The following is a 22969-nucleotide window of genomic DNA, read 5'->3' as shown; positions in this document are numbered from 1 at the left end:
TTGGGAAATGCTGTCCCCTAATTTTTAAGTCTACCATTATTATGAGTTTTTAATAGGTAGCATACATTGTTTATGGTCACAGAATTATGTAAATGAGACATATCTGGATACCCATTTTCAAAATGCTCTTTGCTACCACAACTTTCAAGAAAGGAAGCTACCTTCTTAGTATTTGTTGAATGGTAAACTACACTTTGAGAGTAGCAGGAAAGTGTGCCTGATTCATTATTTGCACTATGGGGAGAAGCCTTGTCATATCGTCTATTGTATGTGCTTGTATTGTTTGTCATATTTAATCTGGTTTCTTTACAGGAATCTTCGAAGTTACTTGTCCATTCTCTAAAGGTCAGTTTGGTTAAAATTAGATAATGTCATTTTAACTGAGCCCATGTAAACTGTAGTAGACCCTGATAGGCTGAAAGGGAAAGTAGGCTAGAGGGCGTGGCTTTGGTGGGGAATGAGCATCTTCTGTTAGCCACTTTCTATGGGACTGTCAGACCCAGGGATCCAGTCATCCGGTTATGGTGGGCACCTGTGTCAACTTCAGTATAACTGTTATTGAAGTTCCATATCTCTTGTATTTTAGACAATGAACAATATAGACAGTAATAAAAAATTCCTGCCATGACTGAATGGTTCATGATGTGCCCCTCCTGGGTGCCCACTGGAAAGATGCTGGTACTGTGTATTGCCCCCTCAGTTACAGGATCTTCATGGCTTTGCTTCCTGTGAACAGAAATGTTAGTTTTCAGCCTTTCAAAAAATAATCTGGAACTATGGTCCCTATTTTCTATATTTTAGGAGCAAGCTGAAGAAGAAAAGCAGCCCAGGGATGGCACAACCTCTTTGAATCATGGTAATTATCTCTCTTACAGTTTTAGTTCACAATGAACAACTTTTAAGTGAATTTTTATTAGATTGCTTTAGTCATTTAGGTTTAATAATTTAAATATATAGTAATAGTATCTAACATTTATTTAGTGTGTTCCATACTATTCTTTTGTAGACTTTATCAGTGTCACCTCACATTTTCAAATATATACATCGAAAAAGTCTGAAGCCCTTATTTTCTCATTTAGTTGCCTTCTACAAAAGCTTTAATGAAATAACTTCTGATCCGTAAACTTTCTCTGTGAACAAGAAAATAAAGAGATGCTACTTAGTTTATTTATAATTCTGTGCTTAAGCTTTTCCCAGATTGGTTTGATCTTTTAATGATTGTGTTTGTACTCTTCTATTAAAATTATGTTTTCAAGCAGATTGTATATTTGCTGTAAAATGAATATCCTTCATTATGGTTATTAATACATCAGTAGTTTTTAAATAAATAGACTTTTGGAATTCAACTAATTTTCTGATGCTTTAAATTTAAATCAAGAAATGAAGATGCTACTTCCATGGAATATATAGTCCACAGATTTGTGATTATTGCTATACAAGCTAAATTTTCTATAAAATGTAGTTGAATATCCAACAATATTTGTGCCATTCTCAGTGGAAAGGAAGCATATAAATTAGATAATGCTCTTCTAATTACCTTTTAAAGCACCTTAAGTATTTGTTGAGTAAGCTTTTTTTTGTTGTTGTTTTTGGTTAGTTTGTTTTTAAATAATGGAAACAACTAAAAATACCTTGAAAAATGACAATATTGAGACACAGTATTGAATATTTGTGATCTACTACCTAAATTTTTTTAAAAAATAAAAATTGTTTTATATTTTAAGCAAAATGTATTGCTTTAAGCTTTAAATTTCTTTTCCTTTCTTGCTGACTTCCCAGGCCTGTCATGTTCTGTGCTGAAAAAATCAAAATAGAATGCAGTAGTTTGATAATTATGTAACTTGATGTTCAGCTCCATTGAAATATACTTCAGTTATGTAAGACTGGGATTTTAGAAATAAATTTGGACTGTACCTGGCCTTAACAGCAGGGCTTTTATAAACATTTTTTTTTCTTCTCAGAGAGAGGGTTGTGATTTATGATGTTGTAGTTTCTCTCCCGCAGCTATATTTTCACACTAATGTAAATTGTTTTAGGTTCTCTTATTCTGTGGTTGAAACATTAACTCTACAAAAAGAAAAGCAGACTTAGGCCAAAATTTTTAAATATTCAGTCCCTCAAACTCAGATTCTTTATTAATGTAATATTTACATTTTCATTATATCTAGCTATATTTTTATCTCAAGTAGCTTTTCAGTTTTTAGTATGCTGTTGTTCTTCCATTGTTGTACTTATTTTATAGTTAATGGTCCAGTTTCACACTGAGGTTTATTCTTCAAATTTAATATTGTCACTGTTGCTATTTTCCCCAGCTGTAGAACATAATAAATGTTCAGAAAAAGGATGATATTTGGTTTGTGTATATAGATGCTACAAACTGCTATTTGTAATGCAAATTGGATTATTTGAGGGCTCTTTGAGGTAATTTATATTTTTGCCACTTCTACTGGGATAAAGAAAATAATTCCTTAAATTGACAATTGTCTTAGCATTACAATGGGGATTTTTCTCCCATACTTTGTGGAAATAGTTTAATCTTTTCTTTAGGCTGCTTACAAAAGAGATTTATTCACTTTAATAACAAAAAACCCACAAAACTGTGTATGTACACATACATGTTTATATGTGAACAGATAATTTTATTGAAAAATAAACACATAATTCTTAGTAGTAATTTTATAACAAGTATATGTTTCTTTGAAAATAATTTAAAAAATACTTTATTGAATGCCCAGTCTGTACCACTAACATTGAAGCCCGTGTTATAGATGATGAAGCTGAGAGAGGCCATTTGACTTGTTTGAGGTAACTTAACTAGTTAGTTGTAGATCCAGGATTTGAATCCACATCGAGCGAGTTCTAAAGCCTGTGCTCTTTCTCCTTTACTTATATTCTTTCTATATTAACTTCTCCCTTCTTTGTAGCTATTAAGATAAAGGTAGAGAAAACTGGAATATTGCTTAGAAATAGAATGAGAAAAATTACTGCTAATAGTTGAAGTATTAATGGGCTCTTGGGGAAAAATGGCAGACTAGAAGCAGCCGCCAACACACCTCTCCCAAGGAAAGAGTGAAAATTGCCAGCAGCGGCCTATGTACGGATCGCTCTTCTCTGAGGGAACATTATGAAATCACAGAGAAGCAACACTGGACACTCTGTGTATGAAAAAAAAAGGTGACGGGTGATATATTTAAGTAGATCAAAGCACGTGCAGAGAAGAGCAGGCGGGTAGAGTGCTGGGCACCATGCTCACCCTGCTGGCACGGGGTGAGTTGTGAGAAGGCTGCCTCCACTGCCTCAGACCTCTGCCTGATCATACTGGGGACCTGCCAGGAGTCTGTGTGGAGTCATTGCACCAGACCACAGGCGTGGTGGGGCCAGGTAGCGGCTAAAGCCATCTGAGCTGTCAGGTGCATGACGATAGGTCAGCACCAGGCTGGGGAGGGAGTGGAGTAACTGGAGGCTCCCTTGAGCTGTACCTTGTGACTGGAAGCCAAGCACCCTTCCCGTACATCACAATGGGATCTGAGCACAGGAACTGACTGGGACATTGTAGTCTCCAACCTGGGAGGCTTTGGGCCACTACTTTTTTGGTGGGTTCGGGGATGGTAGGGGGGAGAACTCTGTAGTCCCTGACGCACTAGAACCAACCTCCGCCCATGTGACTTGGCATCTGTGCAGTCCCCGAGCCTGTGAAACAGTTTGCCACTTATTTGACCCTGACCTCTGGGCCCCAAATGCCTCCTGCCTGTTTGGCCCTGAACCCTCCAGGTTAGATCATCTCTGCTGCTCTCACAGCCCTGCTCCTGGCTCAGAGTCCCTGCTCAAAAGCCCTGCTTCAGGCTCCTCCCCAGTCCTGGCTCTGAGGCTCTCACACTGAAGCACGAGGCTCCACCTATGTGCTTCCAGAGCTCCCGCCAGGCCAAGACACCATCCCCAAGACTCCAGTGCTGCATTTGTACCCAACATCCCACCCTGGAGCCTCCATTACTGCTGCAGGGCTGGAGGAACTGCTCCAAATTCCAATGCCCTACCAGAGATCGCCCAGCCTTGATCCACCAGTACACTGGGAACTGTTTGAGCAAACGCCCACAGCCTGGGAACGCGTGACTACTGCCTAGATAACCTCATCCAGTGCTACTGTCACTTCCCTGGGGAGACCCCAGGTAGAGTAATCCCCACAACAGCAGCCTCAGTGAAGAGGGTCTCGCCCAGTTCCCAACTCGAACATCCTATAATGATTTTGTGAACAATCCAACACCCAACACAAACAGCATTCAGCACAGGCTTGGGCAGAGGCAATCACAGGCAAACAGAACAAATCAGAAGAGCTGCACTATATGTTTCTAGTGCACATGATCTTCCTCTCCTACATCAACATTCCAGAGTTGGGGAAAAAAAGCACCATCTAGTGACCTTCCTTTTTAATAATTAAGCAGGAGAGTTTCCAGCAAAGAACAGGCGCCCTGAAAACCTATTAGCCCTCAGTCGAGAAAATAGGTTTCAGTTAAGAAAAAGCCAGCAAAAGAATGCTGGCAAAATGAAAAATCAAAATAGATTGACCACCAAGGGATCACAATGGAGCTACAGTAGTGAACTCCAATTACGAAGAAACTATTGAAATTACAGAAATGGAATTCATAACATGGATGGCAAATAAAATGAATGGAATTATTAAAATGAATAAAATAAGAGAAAGTTGAAAATCAACAAAAAGAAGCCTAAATACATTTCAGGAAATTAGTGAAAAAGTCACTAAAGAACTAGACAACATAGGAAGGATACAATGGAACTTAAAGAAATGAAAGGGTTATGCAAGGAATTTGAAAGCATAGCAGAAAGATTCAGCTGTAAGGGCTCTCAAGCAAACCCAGTCATTTTGTTCTCTAGGAGAACAAAAAGGAAGAGCAGTCACTTAGAGGGACACGGGACAATGTGAAGCAGACTAACAAGCAAATTATAGGTATCCCTGAGGGAGAATAAGGAAGAGCTAAAAACATGGAAAATCAGTTGGAGGGAATTATTGAGGAAAACTTTCCTGGTATCTCTAGAGATCCATGCATCCAGATACAAGACAGTCATCTAACACCAGGAAGATTCATAGCAAATAGGACATCTTCAAGACACATAGTAATCAACCTGGCCAAAGTCAGAATGAAAAAAGGAATCCTATAAGCAGCTAGATGTAAGCAATAACTGACCTACAAGGGAAAACCCATCAGGACAACGGCAGCTTCCTCAGTGGGAACCTTACAAGCCAGAAGGTAGTGGGACCCCATTTTCAATCTTGTTAAACAAAACAACTGCCAGTCTAGAATTTTGTATCCTGCAAAACTAAGTTTCATAATTGATGGAGAAATTAAGTATTTTCCAGACAAGCAAACACTGAGAGAATTTGTCATGACCAGATCTGCCCTACAGGAAATATTCAGAATTGCATTATACACGAATCAGCACAATAGATATCCACCAGTGTAAAATTATCCAGCATAGCTAAAGCTCCCAACACCTATAAAACAATAGCACAAAAAAATGAACAAAGCAATGAGGTACTACCCAATATGATGGATGGAACAGCATCACACATATCAATTATATCTCTTAAAATTAACGGTTTAAATGTGCCACTCAAAAATATAGTCTGGCTGAATGGATGAAAAAATACAGCTCAAGTATCTGCTTCCTTCAGGAGACTTCATGTAAAACCACAGGGATGCAAAATAGGCTCAAAGTGAAAGGATGGAAAAAAATATTCCATGCAAATGGAAACAAAAAGAGAACAGGTATAGCCATTCTCGTATCAGACAAAATTGACTATAAATCAAAAGTAAAGAAAGACAAAGATGGTCATTATATAATGGTAAAGGGGGCAATTCAACAAAAAGACATAGCAATCCTAAATATATATACACCTAGCACAGGAGCTCCCAAATACATAAAATAAATTCCACTAGAGTTAAGCAAGGAAATAAATAATATCATCATACTTGCTGGGGACTTCAACACACCACTATCAGAGCTGGACAGATCATCAAAGCAGAAAATAAAGAAAGAAACACTGAACTTAAATGGGAACCTAGAACAAATGGATTAACAGATATTTACAGAACATTGTACTCCCAAACTCCTTAATGTACATTCTTCTCATCAGTACATGGGACATTTTATAAGATTGATAATATGTTAGGCCACAAAACATATCTCAACAAATTAAAAAATAGAAGTCATACCATGTGTCTTTTCAGACCATAGTGGATTAAAACTAGAAATCAATTTTAAGAATAACCCTCAATTCTACACAAAGTCATTGAAATTAAACAACCTGTAATGAAATGATTATTTGGTCAATAATAAAATTATTAATAAGATGGAAATTATTAATAAGATGGATTATAAATTATTAATAAGATAGAAATCTAAAGATTCCTTGAACTGAATGACAAAGGAGACAAAATCTATCAAAGCTATCAAAATCTATGGGACATGGCCAAAGCATACATATAGGGAAAATTCATAGCCTTAAATGCCCACATACAAAAGTGAGAAAGATCACAAATTAACAACCTAATATAACATCTCAAGGAACTAGAAAAAGAAGAGCAAACCAACCCAAAGCCAGCTGAAGAAAACAAATAACAAAAGTCAGAGTAGGACTAAATGAAATGGAAAACAAAAATAATACAGAAGGTCAGTGAAACAAAAAGTTGGTTCTTTGAAAAGATAAACAAGATCGATAGACCTGTTGCTAGATTAACCAGGAGTAGAAGAGAAAGGGCTCAAGTAAGCTCAATCAGACATGAAAAAGGAGATATTACAGCTGATAGTGCAGAAATACAGAAACGTCATCTGTGAATACTATAAAAATCTCTGTGTACATAAATTAGAAAATGTAGAGGAAATGAACAACTTCCTGGAAACACACTACCTTCCAAGACTCAATCAGGAAGTAATAGAACTCCCAAATACACTAATAATGAGCAGTGAGACTGAAGCAGTGATAAAAAGTCTTCCAAAAATAAAAGCCCTAGACCAGATGGATTCACAGCTGAATTTTACCATACCTATAAAGAAAAACTGGTAGCCATCCTGCAGAAATTATTCCATAATATAGAGAAGGAGGGAATTGTCCCCAACTCATTCTATGAAGCCAGTTCATCTTGATTACCAAAGCCAGGTAAGGAGATAACAAAAAAAGAAAACTGAAGACCAATATCCTTTATGAATATAGGTGCAAAAATCTTCAGTAAAATAATAACAATGTGAATTCAACAATGCTTAAAAAAATTAATCCACCATGACCATGTGGGCTTCATCTCATCAATGCAAGGATGGTTCAACATATGTAAATCAATAAATGTGATTTAACACATAAACAGAAGCAAAAACAAAAACGGTATGATCATCTCAATAGATGCAGAAAAAGCATTCAACAAAATCCAGCACCCTTTCATGATAAAAATGCTCAACAAACCAGGCACAGAAGGAACATATCTCAAAATTATAAAAGCCATATATGACAAACTCACAGCCAACATAATATTAAATGGAGAAAAGTTGAAAGCATTTCCACTCAGAACTGGAGCAAAACAAGGATTCCCACTATCACCACTTCTATTCAATATAGTGCTGGAAGTCCTAGCCAAAGCAGTCATGCAAGAGAAATAAATAAAGGGTATTCAAATCAGGAAAGAGGAGGTAAAACTATCACTTTTTGCTGATGTTATGATTTTTGTATTTAGAAAACCCCAAAGACTCCATCAAGAGACTCCTGGAACTGATAAGTAAATTCAGCAAAGTCTGAGGATATAGATATAAAAGGATATAAAATCAGTGTACACAAGTCAGTAGCCCTTCTATATACCAATAATAGTCAAGCTAATATTCAAATCAAAGACTCAGTTCCATTCACAGTAGCTACAAAGAAAATAAAATACCTAGGAATACACTTAACCAAGGAGGTGGAAGATCTCTACCAGATTATGAGACACTGAGGAAAGAAATTGCAGATGACACAAACAAATACAGAAACATATCATGCTCATGGATTGGTAGAATCAACATTGTTAAAATGTTCATACTATCCAAAGTGATTTACCGATTCAGTGCAATTTTCCTCAAAATATCAATGGCATATTTCAGAGATCTAGAAATAGTAATTCTATGCTTCATTTTGAACTAGAAAAGAGCCCAAATAGCCAAAGCAATCCTAAACAAAAAGAACAAATCTGGAGACATCAGATTATCAGACTTCAAACTATACTACAAGGCTATCATATGCAAAACAGTGTGGTGTTGGTACAAAAATAGAGACATAGAGCAATGGAACAGACTAGAGAACCAAGATATAAAACTGTCTACCTACAGCCAACAGATCTTTGACAAAGCAGGACAACACACACCGGGGGAAAGAAGCCCTATTCAGTAAATGGTGCTGAGAAAATTGGATAGCCACATGCAGAAGAATGAAACAGGACCCCATTTCTCACCTCTCACAAAAATTAATTCAAGGTAGACAAAAGACTTAAATGTATGGCATGAAACCACAAGAATTCTAGAAGAAAATGTATGAAAAACTCTGGTAGGCATTGGTCTAGGCAAAAAATTTATGACTAAGACCCCAATGGCAATAACAGCAGCAACAAAAGTCAATACAGGGGACTTGATTAAATTAAAAAAAAAAAAAAAAAACCTTCTTCACAGCTAAGGAAAAAATCAACAGGGCAAATAGATAACCCGCAGAATGAGAGAATATTCATAATCTGCACATCCAATAAATGGCTTATAACTATTAAAAGAATCTACAAAGAACTCAAACAAATTAGAAAGAAAAAATACAAACAACCCCATCAAACTGTAGGCAAAAGACATGAACAGAAGTTTTTCAAAGGAAGATAGCAAGTGGCCAAGAAACATATGACAAAATTCTCAACATCATCAATCATCAAGGAAATGCAAATTAAAATCACAATGAGAAATCACCTTATCACTGTTAGAATGGCTTTTATTAAAAAGTACCAAAACAATAGATGCTGGTACTGATGCAGAAAGGAATACTTATACTGTTGGTGGGATTGCAAATTAGTACAATCCCTATAGAAAACAACATGGAGATTTCTCAAAGAACTACAATTAGACCTACCATTTGATCTAGCAATCCCACTGCCGGGTATCTACCTTAATAAAAAGAAGTCATTTTATCAAAAAGACACCTGTACTCCAATGTTTACTGCAGCACTATTCACAATAAAAAAAGATATCGAATCAACCCAAGTGCCCATTGATTCATTACAGGATTAACAAATGTGGTATATGTTTACCATGTAGTATTACTCAGCCATAAAAAGGATGAATGAATGCCTTTTGTAGCAATTTGGAAGGAACTGAAGACCATTATTCTAAACAAAATATCTCAAAAATGGAGAAACAAGTACCACATGTATTTTATCATAAATTGGATCTAGCCCATGGGCACACACATAGGCACATACACATAGGAACATAAAAGTCTTTGAAGTCAAGCAGAGGGGAGAGGGGAGGAAGGGAAGGGCCAAAATCTACCTAATGGGTACAATAAACACTATTTCTGTGATTGGCACACATATAGCCCTAGCTCAAGCCATATATTAAAAACATCTGTATCCCCTTAATATTTTGAAATAAAAATAAATAAGTAAGTATAAAATAAACAATCAAAAATAAGGCATTAATGTTGTCTATTACAGCCTTCTGTGTCCTTGGGACTGGATGAACCAGATTTTCCCTGACACAGTCATACTCTGAGATTAATTGTTTGCTTCTTTTGGAAATGCTCTAAGTTATTCCCAGTAATTCCAAAAGTTTAACAACTGTCTTAGATACTCCTAAGAGAAGGTCATCTCAGTATCATTTGTTGATGATTAATTTTGATTAAAGTTTTAGAATTAATACTGTCAATCACTATGTAATCCCAGACCTTTACATTTGTAGTCTCTAAAATGAAAACAACCGATTTCTTCAGTTGAACAAGTGGTCTGGTTTCTCCCCTTCAGATTTATAAGTGCTCTTTTTAAGTAGTACAGTACTAATATTTGTTTCGTTGTGTTTGGGGGCTATGAGGAGTTTATAAACATAAAAGCAATATAAAAATTGTAAAGGAAAATCAGATGTATGCATTTAAAGTAAACTCTGTGCATTAAAGAACACCATAATAAACAAAATTAAAAGGGAAGTAACAAACTAGCAAATACTCTCCAAACCTATGGCTAACACATGTCTGTAATAGATAAAGGAATTGGGAAAAATAATTAGATATTTTTCAGTCCAAAAATAGGCAAATGGCATGAACAGGTAATTCAATGAAGAAGAAATCAAAGTGGCTAAAAATAAATATATTAAAATATTCATTCTCACTAGGATACAAAAAATTACAAATTTAAAAGTGATGGCATTTTTTAACTTAACAAATTAACCACAGTGACAAAAACTGCTAGTATTCCTTGCTGGTGGGATGGGGAAGACTGTCAGTATGCTGCTACCAGGAGTAGAATTTGGTTCTATTGTTTTGGAGGATATATCGTTAGTATTTATCAAAAGTGTTTAAAAAATCATTTATTTAACTTTAATGTTTGAAATTTCTCCTAATGAAATCAGCGTGTACATTGAATTTATGCATATGATAGTCAAGGTGGCACTATTTGTAAGTAGGGAAAAGTTGGAAATAATCTAAGTTTTTAGCAAATCGAGAATAGGTAAAACATTGTGGTACAATTGTGTGTAGACAATTATGTAGTCAGTTAAATGCTTTTAAAGAAATTTAAATTATATGAGAGGAAAAACTTATGATAAAATATTAAGGGGAAAAAAATCCTAGGGGATTGGTTTGAATGGCGGCTAAAAAAAGTCACATTGTTATCGAATAAAAAAGATGTTAATTGTTATTTCTAAGTTGTGAGAGGAAAAGCATATTTTCTATATTTTCCATGTATTTTTGTTGTAATTAGTATGTAATCATGTTGCAATCAGACAAACATGAAAAATAACTTCAGAAACTCCTTGAACACTATAACCTTTAATTTGTGGAATAGAGAGCAGTGTTGCGATATCTGTTCTTAGATTTTTCTTTTTTAAAGTATACTTTTAAAAGTATGATTTTGGAATGATTTTAGAATTGTAGAAAGTTGCAAAGAGAATACAGAGATAGTCATGTGTATCCATCGCCTAATTTCTCCTAACATTAATATCTTCTATGACCCTAGGATATTTGTCAGGACTAAGAAGTTATCATTGGTACATCGCTATTCACTGTAGATTTTATTCAGATATCATCACTTTTTTACTAATGTTCCTTTTCTGTTCCAAGATTGAGTCCATAATATCACTTTGAATTTAGCATTGCATGTAGATTTCTTTTTCCGTGTATTCTTATCTTTTTCTCTCATGATCAGAAGTCACCAATAGCATTTTAGTGTCTTGGGCTACAGTGTTTTCTCACCTGCCATCACCTCATCATGTCTCTACTGTCTGGCATCTACACTCATTATCCATTGAAGCTACTCTCGTGTAGCACACACAGTGCCTTACTGATAGCCACTAAAATTGTGTCAATTGAATGGAACCAGGGACTCCTCAGATAAGAGCTTTCATGCTCTTATTTTTCTACCTCTTGAAATTTCACTTAGATGTTAAAACTGAGCTTATCTTTGCTCCCCTGAGTCCTTTCTGCTTCTTTTATAGTGCCATCATCAACATTCTAGTCAAACTAGAATCTTAGAGCCTTTCTTATTCCTCCCTCTCACTTACCCCTGCTCCCCGCCAAATAATCGTCACCTTTTCTTAACTCATCCTTCTTGATATATCTCAGATAATGTCTCCCCAGCTTACAGTTGTCCCTGGTCACTTTTCAGTCTTTGTGTACCCTCTCTTCCCCACCTAAAATTCATCTGAGATTCTGTTGGTAGAGTACCTCAGATCCTTTCTCTAGAATTTCATTAGAAACCTCTCACCACCTGGAACTTGCCTGTTACCTGCCAACAAGATGCCCTGCCTGCTTTGCTGCAGCATACAGAGCACTCAGAACTTACTGTTTTACTGTCTGAAGAAGTGCTTTCTCTACCTGGAGCGTCTTTCTCCTGGCTGGCTCCTTCAAAACCTCATTATATTCTTCTACTTTTCTTATTTTGTACTTTCTTCCTATTGTGTTTTTTCCAGCAGATGGCATTTGGTTTTTAAAAAATTCAGTTACATAACATGCCATCTCTCCCACCTAATTGAGGCATCTTTATAAAGGTGTAAAATCAGGTCCAATCAGGCCAATAGGATCTATTGTTTTTATAGTGAAGTAATAATTTACTAGTGTTCTGAAGTATTAATTAGCTAAATGGCTTGAAGAAGAATTAACACAGCTTCCAAAAGCACTTACCTTACTTTCAGGGAGTAGTTGTCGCGCTGGGGGATATGGCTCATTAGGTGATTCTAAAAGCTTCGAAGATGGCCCCTTGAATCTTATCCTAGAGTCTTTTGCTAGAGTAGCTAGTTTACTTCCTTGGTAAAGTAATTGTGCAACTAATGCCTGCATTTTCTAAACTTTGTGAGGGATCTGTTCATTTCCACCATACCTAAGACAGATATCAGTACCAGAAAGGGGAAAACCAAATCAATTTTACTTTATTCAGTTCTTATTAATATAGTTGGCATTTACTATTATTAAGTAAACAGTTAAATATTTAGGCATTTGGCTACTTTGAACCAAAGAATTACATTTTCACTGAGCCATGAAACTCATTGGAAGATAAACATAAAACTTCTTTCTAAGTAAGGAACTTTTTGCAGGGCCCTTCAATACTGAAAGTATCCGCGTGCTCTTTAATAGAAATACTACTCTCTAACAAGTATTTTTCAGTATACATTTTCAATTCACTCATTCGCTCTTAATATTGGTTTATAAAAGAGCTAATCTTTCAACTTAACTGACTGAGTTGCAAAACCTCCCCTGTGGCATTCTGTCCCCCGTGGGTGAATCAGTGGTGCTGTGAGCAGAGATGCTTACAGAGGAAAGGAGCACATCTGTGTTCTTCCTAGAGTCAATCGGTAGATCAATCAATTATCAAGGAATAACACTGTGCAAAGCACAAAGATGGGACAAGTGCCTATATTCATAAAGCTTGTTTTATAAAGACAGTTTTTATGGGTCATGTAGAATTCTTTAATGTGTGAAAGCAAATACCATATTAAAAACTTTCTCCCATTGAAGAATTTCCTGTGAAGCCTTTGGATTATTCATGTCTTCAAGCCATCCTACAGAGAGAACCCCCACTCCAAAGGTAGTACTAAGTCTCTCCTACATCTGTGATTACAGGTCCCTGGTGGAATATTGAACCCTGGAAAGAGGACTGAGTACTCTGATTTTTAAATTGATTTCGCAAAAGAAAATGTTCTAGTGCAGCACTTGATTCTAGTAGAGACATCTGCAAAGCCTTCAAGCCTAGTGGGCAGTGTACTTACTTAGGGAGGACTTAGGGCCTAGTGGTGGTCAGACAGCATCTCTTGCCTGCCTGAGTAAACACCTCCATCTTCTCTCCAGCAGATCTTGCTCATTCTCTTCCTAAAACCAGAGGCTTGGGTTTCATTTTGAGTTTGAACCAAATGATTCTTTCCACTAATGTGCTTGTTCTTTTAAAGCACATTTGATTTTTGTTCTGCATAATTACCTTTTGCTACTGAGATTAAAGCTGCTACTTTGGGGGGCATTTTAATGTTTGCTCAAACTTAAACTATTCCATGTGAAATATTTGGACCATGGGCTTATTTGCTGACATGTGTATTTTAAATGACTGCTCCATTTCCCTGGGCTCTCTTAGCACTGTAGAGGGATCTAGTGCTTCTTTTTAACATACATTAAACAAAAATTGGAAACTATATCAAATGTATAAAAAGTTGCAAGTGCAGTTCAAAGAATTTTTTTTTTTTTCCGAATTACAGAGTAAGTTGCCAACCTGATACTTCATCTTCCCCAGTACGTTGTTATTATGTACTTCCTACAAGCAAGGCCATGTTCTGCCCTACCGCAATACAATCAACTAGCCAAGCAGGCAGTTAACATTGATACATTGCTGCCATCCAAGCTTCAGACCCCATTCAGCCTTCACCAGTGATGCCAATAACATCCTTGATGGTAAAAAGGATCAGTTCAGAATCATGTGTGACAGTGGGTTCCCATGTCTCTCCTGTTTCCTCAGCAGTTCCTCAGCCTTTCCTGAATTTTCCCGACCTTGATACTCTTGAAAATTACAGGCCAGTTTTTTTTTGTAAAATGTCCCTGAGTTTGGATTTGTCTGATATTTCCTCATGATTAGATTCAAGTTACATATTTTTGGGGAAATTCACAGAAATAATGCTTTTTCCCTCCTCATTGCATTGTATTAGATGGGACATGATTTTGCTTTGTCCCATTTTTTATGATAACTTTGATCTTCTGATTAAGGTGAAATAAAATACAGAGATGAATCTCTAAATTTAAAATGTTTTATTTCGGAAGGAAGAATTGCAATTTGGGACATACATACAGACTGGATGGTTGTTGGTATGCCTAAAGAACAAAGGTTTTATAAAAAGGGTAAATGTTACTTATTGTTTTGAAAGAAAGTTCATTGGCTCTAGTGAAGTTTTTGGGAGCTGGCAAACTCTGATTGATGAGTGACTATGGTGGGTAAAACTAGTCTCAGTCTTAGGGTCATGACAGGTTGTGTCAATAGCTATTAGATAAAATCAGTTTCAGGCTACAACAAGCAATTTCTGCAGCCAGGCTTGCAGAGAATATTCTAGGAGCAACGTTATGTGCCCTGAGTGCTTTCCCTGTTGGATTCTCAATTCTGTTTTAGTTGGTTAAGACAAGAGAGACTCAGTTTATATGATAAACTTTCACATTTATCCTTTTTTTTTTCTTTTTTTTTTTGAGACAGAGTCTCACTTTGTTGCCCAGGCTAGAGTGAGTGCCGTGGCATCAGTCTAGCTCACAGCAACCTCAATCTCCTGGGCTCAAGCCATCCTGCTGCCTCAGCCTCCCGAGTAGCTGGGACTACAGGCATGCGCCACCATGCCCGGCTAATTTTTTTCTATATATATTAGTTGTCCAATTAATTTCTTTCTATTTATAGTAGAGACTGGGTCTCACTCTTGCTCAGACTGGTTTCGTACATTTATCCTTTTTGATCAAGATCTTTCAAAGTATTGCTGATCAAACATTTTGAAGTTAGGCTTAATTGTCCTTTGGTACCAGACCTGTCCTGGTTGTCTCTGTCCCACATTGCGGGTGAGGAGGAAGGTATGAGGATCTACTTTAGGGACCAGTGCCATATTTGAGTAACAAAGAGGCCAGATGGAAAAATTTTTCTCAGGGCAGGTCTGTTTGGAATCCAGCATCAAGTTCTGTCTTATCAGTTGCATAAGCATCAGCAATCATCTCCAGGTGTTGAGCTAACATTATCCTGTTAGGAGAGTTGGCTTTATGAAGATTAGACAGGCAGTAAGAACAAAGTATAAAAATCATAATGCAAAAAATAATTGGCAACAATATAACAAATCCAGTTTGAATAGTAATTCTAAACCATGAACCTAATTTGGAAGGTAAACAAATCAAAAGACCATGGGAGAAACTGGGTGAGAACTGTTGTAGCTATTGAGTAGCATTTTATGACTGGGTTGAATTAAAGCAGAAAATTACAACTCTACCAAAGAGATCATCAGTACAATTTGAACCAAAAGTTGTGTTAGGGATATTGTCAAAGTTGCCCATTAGGTGGAATAAAAAGACTTATTAGGTCAGAATTTGTCAAGTTACTTACAGCAGCTACTGGTGGTGAAATTTTAATTACAGCATTATTTTGTCAAGTTAAAAAGGTAGGCATTAAAGAGGGGTAAAAGTCTCATTATGATAAGGAGTCTTATTCCAACATCTTGGGAAAAACTATCTAAAATGTTGAAAAACATCAACTTCTCATTCTGGTTTGCAGTTTGACTGTCTCTGGTTATGGCGTCAAATGGTTTGGTGAACTTTCAGTTTGGCCCATACATCAGGCATGAGAGCTGTACCTTAAAATTTATCTAGTTTCAGCTTCTAGGGCTTCAGGAACATAGCAGTTCCTGTTTTAGTAATTTTATGGACGAAAGTTGGATAGAAGATTTTAGGATCTACTCTTTAGGTAGATAACAAGAAGTCAAAAATAATGTATGTGCTGGGCTGGGCTTATGCCTATAATGCCACTCTGGGAGGCTGAGGCGGGAGGATCACTTTAGGTCAGGAGTTCGAGATCAGCCTGAGTGAGTCTCAAGTGAAAAAAAAAATAAAATAGAAAAATTAGCTGGGCAAAATGGCATGCACTTGTATCCCCAGCTATTTGGGAGGCTGAGGCAGGAGGACCGCTTGATCCTAGGAGTTTGAGGTTGCGGTGAGCTATGACGACACCACTGCACTCTACCTGGGGCAACAGAGCAAGACTCTTGTCTCAAAAAAAAAAAAAAAAAAATAGGATGGAGCTACAATCTAATAACAGGTGGTGTATTCCAGCTTTTCTTTAGAAACATAACTTTTTTCTGCACATTGGTCCCCTAGGAACCTCAGATTTAAAAACCTTTTGAGGATAGGAAGCCAAATCTAGACAGACTTTAGATTTTACTTAGTGTCTTAAAGTACCTGGGCCTGCCAGGAAGTGACAGTTTTTATTTACTCACTGTAAGGATGGGAACCCTTGAAGTCAGGAATATTATGCATATTTTAAAAAATGACATTTCAGTCAAAGCCTTAGTAATATAACTGATGTTTTCAACTGCATTATGCTATAAAAAGAGAACACATTTTTCTTGGACTTATGCAAATAACCATATTGTCATAAGAATATTTGCATATAGGTTTTGAATTTTGGATGAATCAAATAGGGAAAAAAACCCAAATGTTTTTATCTTTGTTTGCAAAAGTAGACTTTTCCAAATTCCTATAAATTATAGATAGCCTAAGCGAGAAAATTTTCTTAAATCCAGAAAACAAAACATTTGAAACATTTGAGTAAAGGATGTACAACATTTTAAATAAAAATTATGAAAACATTATATTTATCAGTTATTCAATCTTATGTAATTAACTTTTGTTCTGCTTGATCTCAATTAGTAGTTTCAGGAATTCCTTCGTTTCTTTATGAGAGATCTGGAAATTTTTACTTGATCTTAAAGTTACCAAAATCTTGTATTTAAGAGTACTTGTTAGTCTTTTCCATTAATCTGCTTGTAAATGTTTTTAGAGAAGAATTTGAAACAATAACTGTGGATGACAAAAACAGAATGCTTTTTTAAAGACAGGAATGCTTAAAAAAATCTGATGGAAATTTATAATTGACAAAGAAATTTAGTTATTTCTGTTACATGTAGCATTTTAAGACAACAACCAGAATTATGACTGATAACATATTAGATTCCTATGAACTTATATAATTTTTGAAACATTCATATCAATACTATATTCATACCCATAAATGCAACTGAAAGAAGATCTAGTATCACATCATTTGATGACATTTCCCAGACAATTTACCAAATAAGTCTTATTATTTAATATCTGCAAAAGATGAGTGATATATCTTTTGATGCTTTCCAGGGGCCCAGTTGGAAAATCCCAAAATTAATTTTAGGTTAAAGAGACTTAAACTAGAATTTGATTTTGGGTAATTTTGTCAAACACATTAAAATGCTTAAAACACTTGATCAAAACAGGATCAGAGTCACTTATGAAAAGAATAGTCATTCACATAGCCACAGTGATAATTGAAAGGATTTAAAAGCAATAAGGCAAGTTATAGGGGAAAAACCCCATAACCCTTTTAAAGCTCAGTTTTTGTTTTTTGTTTTCAAGTAACAAAAACCTAATAAAGGCAACACAGGAGACTATCTTGATAAAGCATAAATTCTTTGTTTCTTAGGCCAGCTACAGAAAAAGGTAAAGAAAACCCTCTGCAATGTGATTGTTTTGCCTTATGGGAAGCTCATTTAGATAACCTGGAAGTTGAACCTGATGAAAAAGGCTACTTGAATTTAATTAGACACAGGAAAGATGTATCCAAACTTGTGAGTGTAACAATTCAGATTCATGAAGAGAAGTCAAGGATGCAGAATCACATCATCCTGAAGAAAGGCCCTCAGGATAAACATTTCAGTGTTAGGCCAAAACAGCAGAGGTAGGACCAGAGTAAAAAGTTATAGGAGCTGACAAAAAAGTTGAAGGAGAGAGTTATCTTCTCAGGCCTTCTCAAGGGGACAAAAAGTTAAAGGCAGTAAAGTATGACTTGCAAATCATGTGCAGCAAGATACAGCAAAAGTTGAACCTCTGAGATATGAATCTGAGAAATTTAAAAAGGAAGACTTTACCTCAAGAAATGAAATTACCATTTTAAGTGAAGAGGACAGCATTTTAAACCTGAAACTTAGGGGAATTAAATGGATCTCAGGAAGAAATGTGTTAGAAATAGGAACTGTCTGTAGTTTAGAAGATGGCTGTTAAAGTAACAGATTTTAGAATAAAAAATCAAAACCTCTTGAAATTTTTTAAAAGACCAGATCAATACTTTAAGAAAACCTTGTTGTTTTAAATATAGACTATCAGATTCTAGTCCTGAGTCAGTGGATCCCTGACACCAATGTTTAATTTTTTGAAAAACACAATTTCTTTCCAATCCCAGCCAAGCCAGTCACACATAAAACTTCCTTCATGAGGACTATCATTTATAGATCCTCTTTGACATGTTTTGGCCTTTTATCACTTTTCTCAAACTCCTAGTCTTAGTCTTAATAATTTTTCTTTTGTTAAAAATTTGAAATAACCATGTTTTTCTTAGAACAAAAATTTACCACATAAGCTTCTTTCTCAAAACCATTTTTTCTAAATTCATATTTTGATTAATAGAACTAAATATATTTAGTCTTTTTTATAAAATTTAAGAAAGCAAGAAAAAATATATTTATTTGTGTGCTTCAGTTTTTTTAATCTTATTTGGATATGACCCAGACATTTAATGAGTATATTTAATTTAATTTAACATAATTTTATTTAAATAACATAAAAATTTATGCACTTTATTGCATGACTCAATTCGTATGACCACCTTCACATATACATACAAATTTATATTTGTATATGTAGATACACACATATTTGTAAAACTATTTTTGTATCAGTCTGTCTCTATTGAAATCTATGAATTAACTGATAACCTCCAATTCCAATCTGATCCCGCGGGATTCATTCTGGTTTTCCCTCTTTATATTAATGTATTTGAATCTCAGTCTTTGACAGTGACTGGCTCCCCAGATCCTCAGTGTATCCTCAGTGACTGCCAAATGGTCAGTCCCCCTCTGTAGACATGCTCTTGGCGCTGCCGGGCGCCTCCCTGGCACCTGCGGGCCCTCACCCTCGGGCCGCCCCTGGATGCCATCCTCCAGCTCCTTGGTTCCACTCCCGCACCAGGCCACTCTCTGCGGATGGCTTCCTCACCCTGCTTGGGCTTTGGCGCTGCACACCAGGCTGTCCAGCAGGAGTCGCCCTCCAGGCCATATGGGCTCGGACTACCCACGCTGGGCCACCCGCCCAGGTAGAGGCCATTGGCGCAGAGATTCACCCCCGCTCCAGCTGTGAGGCAGCGGTGCCCGGGCTGCGGCACCTGTGGCTCTTTCCTGCCGTCCCGCACTCCAGTGCCCCAGGACGGAAGCTGAGCCTGGGGCGTGGGCCCCTCCGGCAGCTCTGGGCCACAGCCGCTTGCTGTCCTCCTCCCGCTGTCCCTGACCTTTTCTGCCCCACACACAGTGGCTGCAAAACGGGCTTGTTCAGGCTGGAAAGAAGGGAGAGGAGAAGGCTTAGAGGATGTGGAAAAACATGACACCATCCTGAAGAGAGAGAGCAGAAGACGCTGAGAGAGCCTAGTTGGAAGAAGAGGACAGGGCAGCCAGGAGTCCTTGTGGAGCCCTAGTGTCTCCAGCCTGCCTGTTCCTGCCCTGCAGGGGGGCGCGGTGGTGGGGCAGGGGACTCGGGGTGGGGCAGGGCTGAGGCTCCGGTCAGGGCTCAGGGCACCTGGAGTTGTGGTGGCCTCTTTACCGACTGCCACCCACTTCTGGCCTGGTCCAGCTGCCAGCCCTTTTCTCATCTCAACCTGAGGGCTCCCCTTCCTCCTTAGCACTGTGCCTTTCCCATGGGGAGCAGTCAGGGAAGACATTTTTCTGACTGAGGTGGGTCTGACAGGGGATGGTCTGACAGGGGGGTTGTCTGACAGGGGTTGATCTGACGGGATGGTCTGACAAGGGATGGGTGTGACGGGGGATGGGTCTGACAGCGGATAGTCTACAAGGGGATGGTCTAAGAGGAGCCAGGTATGTCTGACAGAGGGTGGGTCTCAAAAGGGCGGGGTCTGACAAGGGGCGTGTCTGACATGGGACATGTCTGACATGGGAAATGGTCTGACAGTGGATGGTCTTACAATGGGATGGTCTGACAGGAGCCAGGTCTGTCTGACAGGGTCTGACATGGCGGTGGGTCTGAAATGGGACTAGGCTGACCAGGGCGGGTCTGACGCCCGCTGACTGGGGGCCTCCAGAGCGTGCCCTTGGATTTCCGTCCAAAGCCAGAAGGAGATAGCAATTAGTGATGAATCTTTACTGCTTTGCTAAAGTTATCCTTATTTCGGTGCTCAGTTGCCAAGCTGTATTTGTGTCGTAGCTCACTTGATAAAATAGATTAATTTCTTAAAAATTTACTTGGACATGTATGTTGATGACTAGAATCTTATTTTTCTCCTGATTTCCATATGTGTGATTGAATGGTACTAAACAAAATAAAAAACACTCTCCTCTGAGACAGCAGCTGACACACAATTAAGACATTATAGTGCAATATACAGAAACTTCCCTAATGTTCAGACTGATGCATGGCAGGTAGATAGATATATGTTGAAGACTAGCCTGGATTTTGGGTATTCAGCCATGGTTTTGTCTTTAGCCCCAGGTAAATGTCATTTTTTAAAAATCCAAACTTGTAGTTATTCTTTCTGAAGAGTGACTTCTTTTGATATTTGAAAGGAGGTGTAGAGTATGTGTTTAGAATGAAACAGGACTTGTTTGAACTTTGGTTTTGCCACTTAATTTTTCCATGTGACTTCCAACAAGTTATTTAGTTTCTCTAAGCCTCAAACGTCTTGCTTTTGAAATGAGAAAAGTAGATAATAACTTACCCCATAAAACTGTTAATTTAAATGAGAAAATGTTTATAGTTCAACTCTTGGTAGATACCAAGTGTATCTTGAACAGCTTAAGCAGAGAATTCATGTATTAGTTTTTAATAACTTTCAGTTTCCTTTTAGTATAGGTGCTCATATTTTCCCTAGGAGATTCCTAGAGGACTGGTTTAAAAACTATTTACTGTAGAGAATTAACATTAGGTGAAGCATTTCCTTTAGTATTTTTATCCCGCTTAAGAAAGAACTTATTTTTCTTTGCAGAATAGTCAGATATGAAGTTTAAACCTTTAAAAACTCATTTGGTTTTTCTTTTCTTAAAAAACTGGAAGCAGCACAATATGTTTCTCACAAGCCTTTCCTGAAAAGCCTCTTTGGGTTATAGCTATGTGTAGAAAATAACTTTTTGGAAAAGCACTTTAAGTGAAAATAGAAGATTATTGCCAATACTTTGTGATTGTTCTGATGAAAGTGAAGAGCATGGGAAAGTGACAGAGGCGTGTATTTGGACTTTAGTAAGTTGAACAGATTTAAAAGGTATATAGGATTTTAAAAATATACAAACTTTTGGAAAGCTTGAGAAATGTGTTAATCATTTTGGGATAAAAGGGATCTTATGTGCTGGATTGAAAGCCGCTCTCATCTTAGGAAAGCCTGTACCCCACAGTCTTAGGCCGAATGCCTGAAGCACTGAATGCTCTGCTGAACTGCAGCACAAACCAGAATCTTGGTGGCTGTCTTGACACCTTTTTTTTTTTTTTTTTTTACTTCCCCGGGGCAGTCTGTTATGAAGGGCTATTGCTTCTGCTTTTAGAATATTTCTTAAATCTGTCCACTTCTTTTCATCTTTCTTTCACCACTCGAATACAAGGTCTCAGCCCTAGTCTGTATGTCCGGACTGATCTCCCCAGGGCTACTCTTGGTACTACCTAATCCAGGCTGCACAGTGCTGTCCTGTGCCCTCTCTTCCCTTGTGCACTGACAGTGCTGGCCTTATTTGAGGTCCTGCCCCAGAACCCTTGTATCTGCTATCTTTTCTGCCTAGAATGCCCCTTCTCCCCCCTCCAGCTCTTTCTTTTGCCTAATTACAGATACATGTGTTGCTAAAGGTTCTGGCTTTTGTGCTACTTGTTAGGGAAGCTTTCCCTGATCCCCCAGAGTAGGCTGGGCCCTGTGTTCTGTGTTCTGATAACTCTATATTTCGTGAAAACACTTAGTATAGTTTGCAAACATATTTTGGAATATTTGATTCCTCCCCACTAGATTTTAAAACTTGTGAGGGAGATGTCATGTCTGTTTTTGTCCACTGTTGTGCCACAGAGCCTAGAGCCTAGCACATTGTAGGGCCCTCATAAATATTTGCTGGATTAGTGACTAATTAGAGAGAGCCCTTGATAAGGCTGAAACTTGGTTTGGGTCCTGCAGAGAAGCACTTTGTTTGCTGTGCTCAGCTAATTGGACATGGGTCCATAGTTAATAAACAGGCTTTGAAGCTTTGAGGCAGGGGACTGATCGTCTCTCTTATGGCGAGATAACTCTGTATTGGAGTAGGGGAGAGGATGTGGGTAGGAGAGAAACTGATAGATCAATGTATTGCCAAGAGTTGATGAGATGGGCTTGCTTATCACTCACATTGCTGCGATGACTGAGAGCAGGAGACAAATTCCGAAGAGATTTTGGAGGTGAGTCCATAGGATTTGGGAAATGATTGCCTACAGGGGCTGGAGAAG

The 22969-nt window shown here is 37.5% G+C and overlaps 1 protein-coding gene across 2 annotated transcripts in view; it reads left to right on the top strand.

Moving 5' to 3' along the window:
- The window catches only part of L3MBTL4 (L3MBTL histone methyl-lysine binding protein 4), a 436533-nt gene that overhangs the window by 95752 nt on the left and 317812 nt on the right, over positions 1-22969 (top strand). Inside the window, exons 4-5 of one of the 2 annotated variants that reach the window (XM_075993668.1) lie at positions 313-345; positions 802-856. In XM_075993668.1, coding sequence (XP_075849783.1) covers positions 313-345; positions 802-856 — 88 coding nt within the window. The remainder of the gene's footprint in view (positions 1-312; positions 346-801; positions 857-22969) is intronic. The other variant, XM_075993669.1, reaches the window with a different exon arrangement.

Source organism: Microcebus murinus, chromosome 17 (genome assembly GCF_040939455.1).
Source record: "Microcebus murinus isolate Inina chromosome 17, M.murinus_Inina_mat1.0, whole genome shotgun sequence".
NCBI classification, from domain to species: domain Eukaryota; kingdom Metazoa; phylum Chordata; class Mammalia; order Primates; family Cheirogaleidae; genus Microcebus; species Microcebus murinus.
This window is presented reverse-complemented; position numbering and strand designations above follow the sequence as displayed.